Source organism: Gallus gallus, chromosome 1, assembly GCF_016699485.2.
Source record: "Gallus gallus isolate bGalGal1 chromosome 1, bGalGal1.mat.broiler.GRCg7b, whole genome shotgun sequence".
NCBI lineage: Eukaryota > Metazoa > Chordata > Aves > Galliformes > Phasianidae > Gallus > Gallus gallus.
The window spans coordinates 171,256,153-171,274,230 of NC_052532.1; the positions used below are offsets into that span (position 1 = coordinate 171,256,153).

General features: G+C 37.6%; 1 protein-coding gene across 1 annotated transcript in view; it reads right to left on the reverse strand.

The window, feature by feature from the left end:
- Window positions 1-18,078, reverse strand: part of FREM2 (FRAS1 related extracellular matrix protein 2) — a 122,069-nt gene that overhangs the window by 42,479 nt on the left and 61,512 nt on the right. The window contains exons 3-6 of the mRNA XM_417087.8: window positions 12,399-12,545; window positions 8,493-8,723; window positions 7,273-7,398; window positions 6,149-6,400 (exon numbers count right to left, since the gene is read on the reverse strand). Of these exons, the coding sequence (XP_417087.5) occupies window positions 6,149-6,400; window positions 7,273-7,398; window positions 8,493-8,723; window positions 12,399-12,545 (756 nt within the window). The remainder of the gene's footprint in view (window positions 1-6,148; window positions 6,401-7,272; window positions 7,399-8,492; window positions 8,724-12,398; window positions 12,546-18,078) is intronic.

Consider the following 18,078-nt stretch of genomic DNA (forward strand, 5'->3'; position numbering starts at 1 on the left):
ACTGGGAGTATAACGTGTCATAAATTGGCTGACTTCCACTATTCTTCCTGGTTTGCTGCCAATTTGGCCATTTGCCACAGACTAAAGAAGGAGGAGGCTTCACATAGATTTTACTTAATGAGGGGACAAAATAAATTAAAAGCTGCACAGAAGTGCCAGAAGCATCAAACCCATGGGTACTGTAAAAATAGAAAAGAGAAAAGTATAAAAAAATGGCTGTACAGAGCAAAAGAGTAAGTAATTTGTAATTCTAGCCATCTCCATAGGAAGGTAAAGGATACTTGCCCAAATCATGACTCTAGTCCATAAAATAACACTAAACATGTTCTGCCAATTGTTTTTAGACTGTAATTAAAATTGGACAAATTGACAGGCAGATATTAACTATCAAGCTCAACCAAGAACTCCTGCAATTTAAGATAACAATCATAGAATCATAGAATCACAAGGTTGGAAAGGACCGACAAGATCACCTAGTCCAACTGTCCTCCCATTACCCTTGCTACCACAAGCCACTAAACTGTATCTCGTAGCTCCTCATCCAGATGCCTCTTCAACACTGCCAGGGACGGCAACTCCACCACCTCCCTAGGCAGGTCAATCCAGTGCCTGCCCACTCTCTGAAAGAAAAAGTTTTTACTTATGTCTAACCTAGATCTCCTCTGGCACAACTTGTGGCCATTTCCTCGGGTCCTGTTTGTTGCCTGGGAGAAGAGGCCAAACCCCTCCTCAACACAGCCTCCCTTCAGGAAGTTATAGAGTGCAATGAGGTCTCCCCTGAGCCTCCTCTTCTCCAGACTGAACAATCCCAGCTCCCTCAGCCGCTCCTCATAAGACTTGTGCTCCAGACCCCTCACCAGCTTCATTGCCCTTCTCTGGACATGCTCCAGGGCCTCAATACCTTTCTTATAGTGAGGGGCCCAAAACTGAACACAATACTCGAGGTGCGGCCTCACCAGGGCTGAGTACAGGGGCATAATTACCTCCCTGTTCCTGCTGGCCACAATATTTCTAATGCAGGCCAGGATGGCACTGGCCCTCTTGGCCATCTGGGCACACTGCTGGCTCGTTCAGCTGAGCATCAACCAACACCCCAGGTCCCTTTCCTCTTCACGGTCATCCAGCCACTCAGCACCAAGCCTATAGCGCTGCATGGGGTTATTGCGGTCGAAGTGCAGGACCCAGCACTTGGCCTTGTTAAGATTTTGGTACTTCTCATATCAGCAAAAAAAAATTAGGTTTGAATGCCTGCCTTGGAGGCCAGTGGAAGTAAGGAGACAGCAGATAGCCTTGTTAGATAAGGATGTCCCTCTAGCAAACCATGTTAGTAATAGAATCATCATAGAATCATAGAATATTTAATTATCATCTGCTGGAAATTCAGCTCAGCGCTAACACTGAAAATTAGCTTCTTCTGCTTGCCTAATGGAGACTTAATGCAAAGTAGAGATTAATAATGTAGGACTGCAGTGCTGAGTTTCTGTCTTTTTTTCACACTACTGATAACAAATACCAGTGTGGACTGTTTGGCAAGTTGGACAAATGCTAGTGGATATCAATTTCCAAAGTTCATTTACCTGTAGGGGGAGAAACGTCGAGAAAGAAATTTCCAGAAGACCAAATAATTCATGTGGCCTGTTTGACCTCTTACACTGGCCTTCTGCACTATCACGACCAGGTCATACAATCACCCATTTTACTCAGCAAAAAAAATGCTCCCACATAGTGCCATCCATATCAAATTGCTGACACGATAATTCTGCTGAGTAGGTATAAAGAAAATAGTAGGCAAACCTCTGGCATAAAACTGAGTCCTTTTCCTTCCCAGCCTTGATGTAGAAATGTCAAGAAAAAGACATGTGAACGGCTGCTTGCCCATCTAATGTGAATGAAGTGGAAAAAATGTATTTAATGTACTTCCTGCTGTGAACAGCATGAGGCTTCAACAATTCCACTAAGGTAGTAAGTCTGTGTGCTCTCATGGCAACATTAAATACAGTAGCATGGAATTAGAATTGCTTGGCAAGACAGCCACTGACCAAAACTTGAAACAAACAAGATAACTGTAACCATTCTACTGATAGCTGCAAATTTTGAGCTATGCATTTACCACATCTCATCCCTTCTGGTCTCAAAACATGATTACAGACTGAAAACTTAAACTTTTCATAAAATACAGAAAAAACGTATGAGAGAGTCCAAATCAGTGAGCCAACAATCAAAACATTTGAATAGGAAAGAGATTTGGCTACAAGTCTTGCTGCTGGGATTGAGGAATCCTTGTGGCCCTGTGCCATTGTCTAGGAGATCTCTACAATTCTTTGATTCTGTAATGGATTCCCTTGGGAATTCTTCAAGAATTCCCTATGGAATCCATTAAACAAACTGAATATATTATTATATGCCATACATAGAAAGCTGCCTTACTGACACTATTTTGCCACTCAGAAAACATCTGGAAATGTTTTTTTGTTTGTTTGTTTGTTTTTGTTTTTGTTTTTGTTTTCTATCTGATTCAGCCTAATGATGAGTCTTTTACTGAACTGTAAATGACACTGCATTTTCTGTGACATTGCTTGATTTCTATGTCTCTGTTCAAGAGGTTTAATATTAGTAAGTCATTCAATATCTTAAAAAAATCATTATTATGTTACAAATCAGGAATAGCTACGTATATCTTTGTTATTCATGGTATTTCACAGAAGGAGATGTTTTAAGACAAAGACAGAATGCTCAACAGACTTTATGACATTGGGATGAATAGGAAATTAAATTTTGAAGGGTAGGGTACATATCTACTGTCAGAAATCCAGGTATTCAGGTGTATCAGGTAACCAAGGTGATTAATCTTAAAAGCTGATATACTTCTGGGACAGGATGGTTCCTGGGAGTATAGCTCTCTTTTCACTAACAGAGGAATCCTGACATAACTTGCTTGAACGAGATGTCTAACTGTATAGATGGCTAACATCAAATGACATTTCTGCCCACCCAGAAGTGGTTGACTTACATAGGTCTTTCCATCAATGTTTTTTTTTTTTTTTTTCTCAGTGTTTCGTGGTTACTATAATCTCTGACTCCAACAGATCTGCTTTTTATTTTTTACTTCTTTAAATTGTAGCAACACAAGATTTCTATGGACAACTGACTATGTTGCATATTCCATTAACTTAACCTTTTAACATATTTTTTCTTTTTCCCAGCTTAAAAGCCTATGAAGAAAAGCCACTTCCAATGAAAAAATGTCTCAACAGCAGCAATGTCTTTCTTAATATATAACTATACTTGCACATGTTCCACATAGTATGACTTTTTTTTTTCCAGATTTTGCTTTGGCACAACAGCACAACTGGGCCATCACTAATTAAGGTATTCAGTTGCCAGGAATTTCTCAAATATACTCTGTTTCAGTACAAAGTCAAGCACATCTCCTTTATCTCTTATTGCCATGATGGTATTGGAAGTCAGCTACTTTCGTTAGATCCTATGGGCCTACTCTAATTTCAACTCATTTCTGTTTTTCTTAGTCCCTTGTAGAAACATCTTCCCCACCTCAAGTTGTCTGCATATATTTTAAGTGGACAGAACATCTTCAAGGCTGGATAACTAGTTTATGAACAGACTATTAGAGATATTAGCTATTCTCCCATTATTTTAGGCTCTGCTATCTACAAACTGTGATCCTAATGAAATCACTAAAATTATTAACAAAAAAAACCCAACAAATAAATTTCCATATAAAAACCTACAGAAGAAAACTATTTGTTACAACAGCAAAGTAAGACAAACATGAAATTTCTATTTCAACTTGTATTTGATACGTGATCTGTTACTTTACATGAAGTATTACTTCAAACTTGTGTTCATTCATGTTATTTGATTGCTTACCTGGACCACATAGAAAATAAAGTCTCCTTTGTTACAGGATTACACAGGAAAAGGTTCAGATAGGCTGAGTATTTATGATGCAATTAGAAGGGTATTAACTTCCTGCCTTTAAGAGCTACCCTTTATATCCTTAACTAGGGAGAAACCACTGTGCTGATATTAAGTCTCATTCTTGTGGAGAAGATGGCTGCCCACAGTTTGGATGGGTGTATGCTCCACTGGGTGAAACACTGTCTGGATGATCAGGCCCAAAGAGTTGTGGTGAGTGGAGTTAAATTGGAGTTGGCGGCCGGTCACGAGCAGTGTCCCCCAGGGCTCAGTACTGGGGCCGCTTCTATTTAACATATTTATTAATGATCCTGATGAGGGGATTGAGTGCATGCTCACTAAGTTAACAGATGACACCAAGTTGGGAAGGAGTGTTGACCTGCCTGAGGGGAGAAGAACACTACAGAGGGACCTGGAGAGACTGGATCGATGGGCCAAGGTTAACTGCATGAGTTTCAATAAGGTCAAATGTTGGATCCTGCATTTCGGTCACAGCAACCCCAGGCAACCCTACAGGCTTGGGGAGGAGTGGTTGGAAAACTGCCTGATGGAAAGGGACCTTGGTGTACTGTTGGACAGTCAGCTGAATATGAACCAGCAGAGTGCCCAGGTGGCCAAGAAGGCCAATGACATCCTGGCTTGTATCAGGAATGGTGTGGTGAGCAGGACTAGGGAAGTCATCCTGCCCCTGTACTCGGCATTGGTAAGGCCTCACCTCGAGGTGAGGTGTGTTCAGCTTTGGGCACCTCAATACAGAAAGGACATTGAGGTACTGGAGCAGGTCCAAAGAAGGGCAACAAGGCTTGTGAAGGGCTTGGAGAATATGCCATACAAGGAGCAACTGAAGGAACTGGGGCTGTTTAGTCTGGGGAAAAGAAGGCTGAGGGAGACCTTGTTGCTCTCTTCCAATATCTGAAAGGTGCTTACAGCGAGAGCAGGGTTGGTCTCTTCTCACTCGTGACAGGTGACAGGACGAGGGGAAATTACCTCAAGTTGTGCCAGGGTAAATTTAGGTTGGATATCAGGAAAAACTTCTTTACAGAAAGGGTGGTTAAGCACTGGAATAGGCTGCCCAGGGAGGTGGTTGAGTCACCATCCCTGGATGTGTTTAAAAACCGTTTGGATATGGTGCTCAGGGACATGATTTAGCAGAGGGTTGCTAGAGTTAGGGTAGTATGATCAGATTGTGGTTGGACTCAATGATCTTTAAGATCTTTTCCAACCTGAGCAATTCTATGATTCTATGATGATTCTATGATTTGGCATCATGCTTTCAGAGGGTACGATATATACCTGGTAATCCCTCACGTCAGACTTCAGGAAATATGACATCTTCACATTTGATGATGCATGGCTAAAACAGCTCCTCGGTATTCTTTTCACGGAATTTACAGTTGAGATTGCACTGCCCAAACTGCATGCATAAATGAGGGCAATTGTTGCAGGGAGCTTTTTTGCTACTCCTAGAGAGCTGCCATACCAAAGCTGGTGATGTGCAAGGAGAGACTTAAGGCTGTAACAGTATTTACACAGGCTTTCCAAAGCAGTTGATGAATCAGTAGAGTGCTGTTTCTGTTATTCCTCAGTCACAGACCTCTAATTCACAAGGAATGTCTCTTTCAAAGAAACACATTAAGACTGTTGACCACTCAAACAACAAAGGGCATTATTCTGTTTGCATTTCCTTCCTGAGGGTATTTCAAAAGCAACACAACTGTCTTTTGATTATTTACTTTTTTAGAAAGACATACAAAGCACACATGGACACTTCTAGGCAGTATATAAATTCAGGGTCATAACAGAAAGAAAACTGCAACTGGTATGTGGCTTCTAGTTCACTACTAATCTGGCCCTTTAGAGCATAATCATCAATGAGCCTGATGGGTTTGTGGATGCAGCCTCAGAATCACACATATAAAGGTGCTCATGCAGTGTGATATTTTGGGTCACACCTGTTACTACAACAAAGAGAAAAGGACATCTTGTTCTCAGTTTGCACATGTCATTTTCTCAAACCATAAAATACCAATACAGAATACTTAAAAAAAACCACCCTAAGTCTCTAACACTATTTTCAAATATTTTGATTGAAGCATGGTTTTAACTATGGAAAAAGTGCAAAAATCCAACTTCTAGACGCTGATTTGACTGGGAATCTGCTTGTAGCTTCTGTCCTGCACTGGGAATTTGACTTAATCACATTATGTCTTACCATCATCCTTGTCAGGTACAATGGTAATTCGAGTGCTTGCAAATTCTGTACCAATTCTTCCACCCATTGGCATACTCAGCAAAACATCAAAGGTCTCAGCCTCTTCATACAAGGAATCATCTATGATCACCACTCGACATGTTTTTTCTCGTTCATCTTTGTCAAAACGGAGAACACTGTTGTGATCCTCAGGCCTGGATATGTAGTCAGAGTAAGAAAGCACAGAGGTTGGGGCAGTGCCGGTTGCTGTTCCTGTGACATAAAAGGAAAAGAATCAGTACCCATACCCTGGCTATTATGATCCCCTCACAGAGGCTGAACTTTCTTTTCATTATATTTTAATTTCTGTTTAGTTTTAGATGATCAGATGGGCAGAAATCTCTAAGCAAGCTATATTTCTGAGGCCCCTGGACAAACTCCTTCTACCATGTGAAGCACTGAAGGCATATTAACCTTCACATTCATTTTCAGCTTTTCAGGCAGAAGGAATACTATGGTCTATCATAAGATGAAGACTTAAAAAGGAGAATGTGTAAGAGCTAAAAATTAACTCCTTTACTCCTTCAGTATCTTCGCTGTACTAATTATGTTATAAAGATTATGTCAGTGTATCAGAAATTAATTATAACCATATACAATTTGATGTAAACAAATGAAGCCCTGTGCAAGGCTTGAAATGAAACCCTCTGGGTTGGTTTAATTAATGAGGCTGGCAGGTAGAGGAAAAAGAACGTCATCAGCTGAGCAATGTTATTTTATACTCTTTTTTTCAGGACACAAGCAAGTAAGGGCTATTATGGACCACTGCAGTGCTTTCAGTTCTCACCACTTTCAAATATTAGGAACCTCATCTGAAGATCTTAAGAAAAGGAAAAACATAGATCCTTTTACCCTCCTAACAAGAGGCAGAAGATTGGAACATAATTACTTTCAAGCTAAATTCATTAAGACTCTAAGACAAGTTGTAAAGATGAATAGAACACATTTCCTGTCAAATCTGAAGATTAAAAACTCACTAACAATTTCATTATTCAATAGATGAACCATTTTTTTTTCAATTTCTGCCTCTTTTCCATTTTCAGGGTTTTGTTTGTTTGTTTGTGCTATATTGTAGATTCAGTTACCTTGTTGTGTGTAACAGATAACCATCAACTCCTGGCTCACATCTCCACTTCTTCTGACTGGAATAAACAACTCACCAACATCTTCTTCAATAGTATAGGTAGATTGAGGAATAAAGACAGTTGATTCTGCAAAGGATAGACATATTTATGTAGATTTATGGTTTCAGAAATGAAATAGCTAGAAGCATTTTGGTATATATGAAAGTGCAAATATACCTTGAATTTATTAGTGATGGGCCTAGATCTGAAAAAAACCCACAAAAACTCAAAACCATAGAGGGTAAAAGAATTAGTTAGCCTTTTTAAATATCAGAACTGGAAAATTAAATCACATCTAAAATCACAAGGAGTCTCTAATGGGATTAAGTTACTTAATTGGTCTTAAAAGTACAAAACATAGTTTGGAGAATTTGTCCACAAGGTCTATCTTTTTATTATTTCCATGATATTTCATTATTAACCATTAATCACAGTAGTAGCAATACTTGTAGCTCACACACTGGCAGTGGTTCTGTAAAGCTATTCTTTAACTTAGTTCATCAAGAGAACTATGAAACTTATTTGGCGCTGAGAATGCTTATAAAACAAAGTCGAGCTGTTGCTGTTTTACTCTGACTTGGATATCAGATATGAGCTGGCCAGATATGAGCTGTCTGCATAAGTTGCTTAATGAAGCTCCTTTAGAAGGGTAATGAGAAGTTTGTTGGTTTTCCAAAACAAATGATTATAATCACTAAATTAACAATGTTAATAGTATGATATTTTATTGTAACAAAAAGAGAAGCAACTAAAGATTTAAGAAAATCTTGAAAACTGGATAGAAAATCTATTATACCTAAAAAGTAAACGAAACAAAACGCTCAGTACAATATATTACAGGAACGGAGATAACATATAATATATGCACAGGAATGGAGATAGCAGGAGTTGAGAGACAGTCAAATCTTTGTTAAGAGCTAAAGCTAAGGGTCTGGGGAAAGGTGGGTCACAAGGTGACTTCAGGAATAACTGAAGCTGCTGATGACACTCCTTTGGTTACATCTTCGTTATACACTTAAAGTGATAAAGGACAAACCCCTACTGGATGCCCAAATTTGTCTCCAGAAATATTACGAGGGAAGGTAAGCTTTGCAATCCACTGCTACTCATAGCATTTGCCCTCCATTTTTCAAACTGGCAATATGAGCATATTGTCAATACTGTTCTGTAACAGTTCTTACCATCTCCTGGATCGATAATCTCCACTGTGGATACAGAGGGAAATTCCAGAACTGCCATGACAGGCTCAGAAAGAACAATTTGAAAGGACTCAGACCGTTCATGTTCACCATCACTCAAAATCCGTACTCGCCATGTAGCTAAGGTTTGGCCAGGATTAAACTGCACCTGCTTCTGGGCTTTTCCTCTGAAGTCTTTATCTTTCTTGGCAGTACCATCTCTGGTGCTAATACCTGCCAAAAACAAAAATTCAAGTCATTAAAAACCATCTCTTGTATTTTTCTCTCATTACATCATCTTTAAAAATAAGAAAAATAGACGTATATTCACAACTAGAGTAGCAGAGCTGCTCAAGACAATTCATGTTGTTGCTCAATAAATCTTACACTTATGTCACACACAGAAGTGGAAACACATCAGTTAATATTATGAGAGAAGTTTGTACAGAATTAGCCAAGCCAACACTAACTACTAGAAAATCTAAATTCTCTGGCCACACTATCAAGTCTCCATTTCTCATTAATTCACCTATGGATGTCCAAAAAGACCAATAGATTTTCCTTTCAGACTTTAACCTCCTGGGTTCTCTTCTACTACTGAATATCTAAATAATATGTTGCCTAACCTCCCTCCCCCCAGATATTTATTTCTCTAAGAAAAAAATAAAAACACACCTGGAAAGTCCAACCTTCATGTGGAATGCTAAAGAGAACAGACATAAACAGGTAAAACAGGGGGACAACGATGACAGAAGGTGTAAAACATGAGCCACTGTGGTCATTTTCACTACAGTAAGCACTTTTTAAAATAATTATCCTCTTGTTTCAGTGTTTATGTTACAACAGTCATTAAACTCAAACTTTTCAATTCAGGTCAAGTTGAAATAGTAAAGTCACAGGATAAAATTCAGGACAGCTATCCCCATCAAGACAGCCTCAGGATCCATAGCACTTAAAAATGGCTTTTTATTAATTTCCCTCCCATTTTAAGGCTGTCTGACATGCCCTCACTTTAGAGAAGCCTTTAAAACTATCACCAACTCATGCATTTGGCCACTGTTCCAACTCTACAGCACCATTCATATCTTAAAGGTTTTCCTCAGGTTCTTAGAAAACCTTTAAAACTTTTCCCTTCTCTGTCTATTTCTTCAAACGGTATTGTTTTATGTGTTCAAACATATCCCTTTTCCTTACAAAACTTGTCCACTTGTGCCAATATTTGATGTAACCCTTATATCCCTTAAGACCCTTTGGCCTACAGGCCAGCAAGGCTGGTAAGCATCTTGACTGTTATCTTTTACACTCTTTAAGCTCTGTAATTCCACTCTGCAGGATGAAGGGAGCCAACTAGAGGCTTATTGTTCAAAGTGCTTGTCAGATCTTCTGCTTGATTTTGAGTCATCTCAATTCAGAAATTGAACTTGAATCCACAGGTAGAAAACTTCATACAACTTCTTTATTTAAAAGGCCAGAAGTCAAACTGTTAGCCAGGAACATTAGTTAATTTAAGAAACATATACTTAACTTTCCATTTCATTAATCTCTTATTCTTTTACTTTCTCTAAAAGAAATGTGATAATGCATTCCTTTTTTCCCCACCTTTTCACTCCCCAGACACTGCAAACAGCTTTTAACAACTTCTCTATCAGCCTCAGTTGACTGCCAACACTGGCTGAAGATAATGAACCTATTGCCTGGATCCCACAATAGCCTGGAAAATGATACATGTTTATTGTTGTCCTTCTTGTTGATACAACTGTATTTTCTCATTACAGGGAAAATGAAATCTGGACAAGAACTGTATTCTGTGAAACAAATACAACAGTGGTATCGACCTTAGGTGCCTATAAAATATTCCCTCCTTGCACAGGTTATGAGTAATTATTGTCATTCATTAACACTTACCATTTAACTCATAGACTAGTTAAAAACCGTACTAGTCTTACAGTTAACTTGTGTAGTACAGCTAATATTGCTGTTTATATATGGCATACTTATTGCTATATATATTAACACATGCACTGGTGCATGAAAGGTGGCACAAAAAGATGTTCAGCCCTTTTAGAATACCTCTTGACAAGAAGCAGACCTCAACATCTCAACTTTTTTGTAAGTCTGTGGGAAAATACTGGCCTTACTGTCTGTTTATGGGAAACTCTTCAGGCCATGAAACGACTGAGACTTTTGCAGACACTTAGGAAATTAGGATTACATATATATTTGCACCTTTAGAAATAGACTTGTAAATATTGCCTTTTATTGTTACAGTATTTTTAGTATTGTGCTTGGACAGTAAAAATGGCAATATTCTGTAGAGTCCAATATATTTCTTTAAAGGAGATAATTTCATTAACAATTTCTTTAAAATGAAATTGTTTCATTAATAATTTCTGAATTCTTCCGATAAACACACACAAAAAAAAGGATAAAGATTATTCACTGAAAAATCTGTTGAAGTTGTCAGATATTTCTTATGTGTTTCTTTTACACACTATTTTTAATAGTAAGTATATATACATATAATTAAATTAAAATTCTCACCCTCTACATATTTGCCTGTTCTGGAGTCTGCCCAGGTGCTTTAACATAATGTATCCAAGATATCTTTTTTTAAATTGGATATACGCCATTTGGTCTTCCAATAAACATCTGGTAACAGAAGAGGTAAATACTCTTCTTTCCTCGCTTCTTCTGACATCTCATGAGCTAAGAGCAGATGAGACTGACTCTCAGAAGAACCTAGTCTGTTATCAGTAATTTCAACCCCAAAAGGAAGTGGCTGTCATCAGTGCCTGCTGTTTTCCACTAGCTGGAGGTAAGTCAGCAGAAATTCTCGCTTAGACTTCCATACAGGGCAATCACTTCAGTGTTCTGTGCAATAGTGCAGGCTGCCCGAAGAGGTTGTGGAGTTGCCCTCCGTGGAGATATTCAAAAGCCACCTGGACACTTTTGTGGGTAATGTGCTCTAAAGGAAGTTGCTTGAGCAAGGAGGTTGGACAGAATGATGTTCAGAGGTCTTTTCCAACCTTGATCATTTTGCAATTCTGTGATACACATCATAGCCAGATCTTCAAAATACTACAGAATTATAGCAAGACTGCATTTCACTCTTTTCTGTTTTGATGTTTTCCCAAGTAATAGAACTTCATAAAACCTCCAAAATGGATTCAGAGAAAAATATTCTGTTTCCTGAAGGCAAAAACCTGTTCTGCTAGTGACTGAATAGTCATCACAAACACAAACTGAAGTATTTCCTATGACTGCGTCATAAAAGAACATTTACATATCTAAACAGTTATAAATGCACATATTAATAAAAGAGTAATTTGTCGTACTATTCTAACATTATACAGTTTATGATTTTAATTTTAAAATTTTACATTTATATTCAATGAAATACCTATAATCTAAACTATTAAAATATTTTCAAAAATGCAACTCAAACAGCAAAGTTATTTCTGGAGAAGCAGTATTCTGGAGAACTACTCAGAATGACTAGTGATGACAGATGACTAGTGATTCAGTGATGAATTTCAGTTTCATGTTGATTAAGCAGTTCGGCTTGTATGGTCCTCTTCTGATACTGAAGCCAACAGAAGTTTTAATGTTTCAAATCAAAAGAAGGATTGAGCTGTTCAATTGAAAATGAATTGCAGAAGGCTGCAAAAACAACCCCCACCATGAAACCTAGCCAAAACAAACAACCACGTGAAAATGTCATCATATAGCTAAAGAAGTCATACAACTAGCTCAAAAAAAGGCAGCTGTTTTGATAAATCAATATATTACTTCTATTATATTCTGATTAGTATCAAACAATTCTAAAAGGACATAAATGTATTGGTGACTTTTATGAATTATGTAGCCAGCGATTTATAGAGCAACTGTTCAGACTAAAATTGATCTTACTTATAAAAGAAGTTTCTCCAAGGTAACCTCTCCGTTTAAGAACGACATCCAGATATTTGGAATCTTCATTTACTAAATAATATTCCTTTTCTAAGGAAATCCATGCCCAGTTTAGACGAAAATGTTGATTCTTCAGTTTATTGCCTCCTGCAAAATAAAATACATATATATATATACACTCATTTTCTTTGTAAAATAATACTTTTTAGGTTAATGTAACCTGTGTCCTGAGTGAGAAACCATCTTAGCTGTATATTAAAATTCCAGCGTAGCAAAAGCTTAACACCAAAAAATTACAGGTAAATAACTGTAAGGGATTTGATGCATGTACAATACAGTTGATTTTATATGCATACAAACTAGTCTCATTCATTTCGAGGTATGCTGATTTTCTTCTTTTTGAAGGGAAAAAGAACAAGAATTCATCAAACTGTATTTGGGATCCCTTTTTCAGAAATTACAAAAAATTGAAGATGATACAAGCATTTCCAAATGACTCACTACAAAGGATGTCATGTGGAACTTCCTTGATAAGAGTACCAGAAGTGCTGGAAGGTCCTTATAATCTTGAGAGACTGGAGATGATACTTACTGTCTGATTGCCTTTACTCATACAACCTGTTTCAAAATTTAATACTTAGTTCAATAAATCTAACAATTTTGGGTTTTCCTGTTAGGAAGAGCTTTCACATCTTGCTAGGAAATGGTTTCAATAATATTAAGTATCCCTGATAAATGCCACCACTTACAGCTGTGCTGATGCCCTCCTAAGCTTACAAGCTTCTAATTATTGGGTTAACCACACAAGCGCAATTGCCTGTGTCACCTAAGGAAATTTAAAGAGACCCAAATGCTTACTGGCATCCTCTTTAACTCTTTTGTAATGACCTATCTCATGGTACTGTGAGTGCCCCAAACTCACTAAGCTGCTAAAACGTGTCTTGAGAGTTAGGCTTTCAACAGACCAAAAGACATTCTCAACAGTTCTCGTTACACAAGCACTGCTGTAGCACCACACACTAGCAAATAAAATTGATCCTAGAGAGCTCTTCCAAGGTCTGTACTGTTGTAGTTGCACAGCAGCTTCCCTGAGGTCTCACTAGACATGGATGGTTTCTGTGCACTCGTGAAATGAAAGCTCAGTGCAGCAAAACAGTGCAGGGGGATCTGAATCACTAATATGGACCAAGTCAGTATCTCCAAGTGACACCTGTTAATGCAGATGGCATTATCCTTAAGGTAAAGACAATATTTCCTCTTACAATAACAAAAAGAATATTCATAGCTCTAAAAAAAAATAATAATAAAATAAAAAAATAATAATAAAAAAATTGCTCATATATTTATCAGCAAAAACAGGCTCGATTTTTGAAGCCAAATCAATGCAATAATACAGGAAACATCACTCATAGTTTTGCAGGGGACAATATGGAAGCCATTTAACACCAGATGCAAAACACTAAGAACCAGCCTGCCACATAAGCATGTCTCAGACTAATTTCTTGTTTCCAGCAGAAATTAAGCTGATGTGCCTACAGTTAATAGGATCTGTGCAGCTGTGACAGAATAGGAGTGATTATTGAAATGGCAAACTACAAGAAGTTTATCATAGTGTAAAGAAGCAATCCAGAAGCAACTGTAAACAGATGGTACCTTAAGGCCCAGCTAAAAGTGCAACACGTCTTTCAGTTGGAAATGTAAGACCTACAAAGAACTGGGAATCATTTCACTGTCTATAAACCAAGTATTTGTACAACAGATGGAATACAGCAAATTACACATTTCTGATAAAATATAACATAGCTTTATTTGGTCATGTATGGTTTATCTCCACCTGTTCACTGATTTCCCACAGTAAAAAGGCATTCCTTGTCAGTGTAGGGATTCTGGGTGTCACAGATAAGAAGCAGAACAAATGAAGTTCCATATATCATTCTACTGGGGGTGCTTGTTACTACTCAGGGGAATCCTGTAATTTCCACTGCAGGAATAAAACAGCCCGGTTTGCTCACTGAAGATAAATGCTCACTCAGCAACTGTCTTCTGGGAATGCTGGCTAGTGTGAGGCTGTAGTCTGACCACCTTCCCACAAGGTGCTGCTACAGAACAAGATTAGCTCAGGTAATGACAGTTAGAAACATGCCAAGAAATCATTTAAACACTTCTGTGCAAAAGCTAGGGAATAAAATAACTTCCTCTGGATAGCAGAAAATATCTCTAAGTATTTCAGTCCACTCATGGTTTAACTACTGGAGGTAGTGCCAGAGACTGATTTTCCACTTCTAGTTTCTTCCCATCTTCTCCCTTGAACGAAACACCTTTCATTTGCTTCCACTCTACTTCAGATAAGCCTCTAAATTTTGTTATCAACCTGTCTACTAGGAAAAAAGCAAACACAAAACCCACAAAAAACCCACTACCAAAACTTGTGTAATCTCTCTAACATAAAGGCAATAGTACTGTGTAAACAAAAGTAGGCAAATGGTCACCAAAGTGTCATGCTTCCTTGCCTTGCTTCTTTTTGTTCATCTCAGCTGCTACAATGGGAAGGCTAAAAATGCACATAATAAAAACAGTAATGACTACCACTATAAATCCAGTAACTATAGTGCCAGAAAGCATGTTCCCATCAGTTTCTTGGGATAAATGCAAGATGCCATGATTTGCTAGAAAAGCTGTGTATGACACCTCCAAACACTGGCCAGTCTAAACATAACTTGACAGAGATATAACATGTCTGAGATATAAAAGAAATGAAACAGTACATATAGGAATCACTACGGAGAAAAAAAATGCTGCTGTATCAGCTCATTGCTTTCTAGCAATGCACGTCAGTCATCATAAGCTCCAACCTGAAGGAAAAGCTTCTTCTACGGTTTGCATCTTCGCAACATAAAACCTGGCATCACTGTTCTACTGCCCAAACAATGAATAGTTCAAATGTTTGTGGGCACAGGCAAACAATCTACAGTGTACTTGTGGGCGGGTCTCTTTGTTTCATCTTTAATGTCTTAAATAGGTCAAACAAATCTAATCTATATTTGCACATAAGTACTGAACAAATAAAAAACGCTATACAAGAGGCAAAGTCCCTGCTGTTAAGAAGGAACAGCCATGTGGAGAAGTTCCAGTAGCCAACTACCAAAACAGTTTCCTGTAACTGCTATGGAAAATGCAGAAAAATACTGATTTAAAAACCTAATGAGAGTATTAAACTTAGGAATCAGAAAACAAGAAAGGCAACAAGAAAGATTTAGCATTGTATTAATTTCATCTGTCTCCTGATTTCAGCATTTTTTTTTTCTATTTTTTCTCAGACTAAAAAAACAAACAAAAAAAAACCCATTATTTCTATGGCTTCCATTTTTACTGGCCTAGAAAATATCTTCTGGCCACTTCTGGCCCGGAAATATCTATTTTTCACCATTTAGAATGTGCAGTACTAAGTTTCTGGTTTAAATATTGATATCTAAATCTATTTTTATGTAGATATTTTACATCTCATCTTCTCTACTTTGTGCTTTATATGTTTAAAATAAATATTTTCTAAGTTGTGCAACACATCTCAAGGTCCAATGTTATTCAAAGAATAAAAACATTTCTTAAAATATTTATTATTACTATCTCAGACTTGTGTTACTACCGAGTAGGAGGCAGAGGATTCATATTACCTAACTTCAGGTACCCACATTTTGGCTAGTAATCCTAAACTTTCAAAACCAAGAAAGAGGCATCTTTTAAGGCCTCTATTATTTTAGGCATCTACTTTAGAATAACTATGTTGCAAAATATGTAGAAATGCCTACATTTTTTTGTCAGCAGCTGTAAAGATGCCTGTGGTGATCAGGTGGGTTATAGACATCTTTATTATAGTCATTTAATGTTGGGTAAGAAGAATTGAATCATGTCTAAACTAGATGAAAATTGGGTCTTTTCTACAATATGGTAGAGCCAAGCACCAGCCAAACAGATGATCTGTAAAGATCATCTAAGAGTAAACAGCTTTCAGGAATTATAAAATATACATGCTATCTTTATTTGGTTCCCTATTAAATTATCTGTCCTACTTATAACAATAATATTTCTATAGGCAACTCAATTTTGAATTCTTTTTAGGGTTTTTTGTTTGTTTTTGGGTTGGGTTTTTTTTTTTTTTTTGGCACTTTCCTTGAGCTTAGTCAAACATTTAACTGTGAGACACATAATTAAGGTACTACGCATCAGTGACAGTTTGGGTTTTATTCCTCTTCCAGACAAGTGCCTGTAATACAAACACATCAGAAACTTGGAGAGAGAAGCCATTAACAGAGTACTTTTAAAACTAAACAAAAGGAAGGAGTGCCAAATTACAATGAGGTAAATCCAAAATAACTTTGCTTGACATTGATGAGATGTGGTTGTGGGATATTGCTAGAGAGATGCATGAAAACCTGTTTCTCAAATTTTGCCAGAGTGCAACGTGATAAATCAGGAAATAGTAATACACAAATAGATAGGACGTGGTGCAGGCAGACATGCACATGAATGGAGATAGGAAGAGTTGAGACTTTGCAGCAAAAGCTTTGCGAAGAGTAAAAGCTAAGTGTCTGGGGGAAGGTGGGCCACCAGGTGACTTCAGGAATAACTGAAAGACACCTCCCTCTGGAAAGGTGTTCCATGAAAAATGATGTGTCAAAGAAGGATGTAGCCTAGAATGGGTCTTTATAGGAGTTCTGTTGGCAATTTGGTAAGTTGTCAGAAAGCAGCAATAAATTACTTCTGCAAGTATCATCAAGCTAGATATTTCTAGAAAGATCAAGTCACCTAGAAACTTCAGTTTCAATTACACAACATGAATAAAAGAAAAGGGGGGAGGTAGGCTTGGTTAGCACAATAGTTTCAAAGGAAAATGATTAAAATGAATATCCACAATTAAGCACTAATCTTTCTACCTGTGCTACTCAGATATCTTTATAAAGACATAAAACCTCTATGAGAAATGCAGATTTGATTGTCAGAACTTTCTGTCATGATGCAAAGAGTTCAGAGAAGGGAGGACTCAGCTCCAGTTCCCTCCACTGACCATTGGACTCTGTCAAAATGGTACATGAAATCTCTCTGCCATTAAATCCCATCTCAATTACATGATGAATGCCTGACTGTGGCTTTGCTCTCCCTACGAGTTACCCCAGAACCATAACTCACCAGCAAAAGCATATAACTACAGCATAGGTTTCATGTATTGACTTAAATAGAAATTGATGGATTTTGATATAGATACTGGCTTCCCTGCATTGTATCCACAGCGTAACCAGGCAGTGGTAAATCAGTTAAAGAGTGCCTGACCTGTACAGGTGTAGCCAGAGAGACTCATCATGCCCACAAGATATGAGTCTGAACAAACACAGCTGACTTATACACGTAGATCTTCAGGGTACAACACAGCTACAATCTTTAGCCATTACTGGAGATTGTTTAATGGGAAAACAAAACAAAATCTTCTATAAATTCTTCCAAGGCACAGAACATGCATCAATCACAAGAACAAATGAGAACACACACACACACACAAGACAATCAAAAGAAAATCAGTTAGAATACACAGAAATTAAACTATAAGATAGATAAGATAGTAGTCATTATCTTGATCTGAATGGTAAAGAAAGCACTGAGAAAGGAGAGTACCTTTAAAAATTTTATA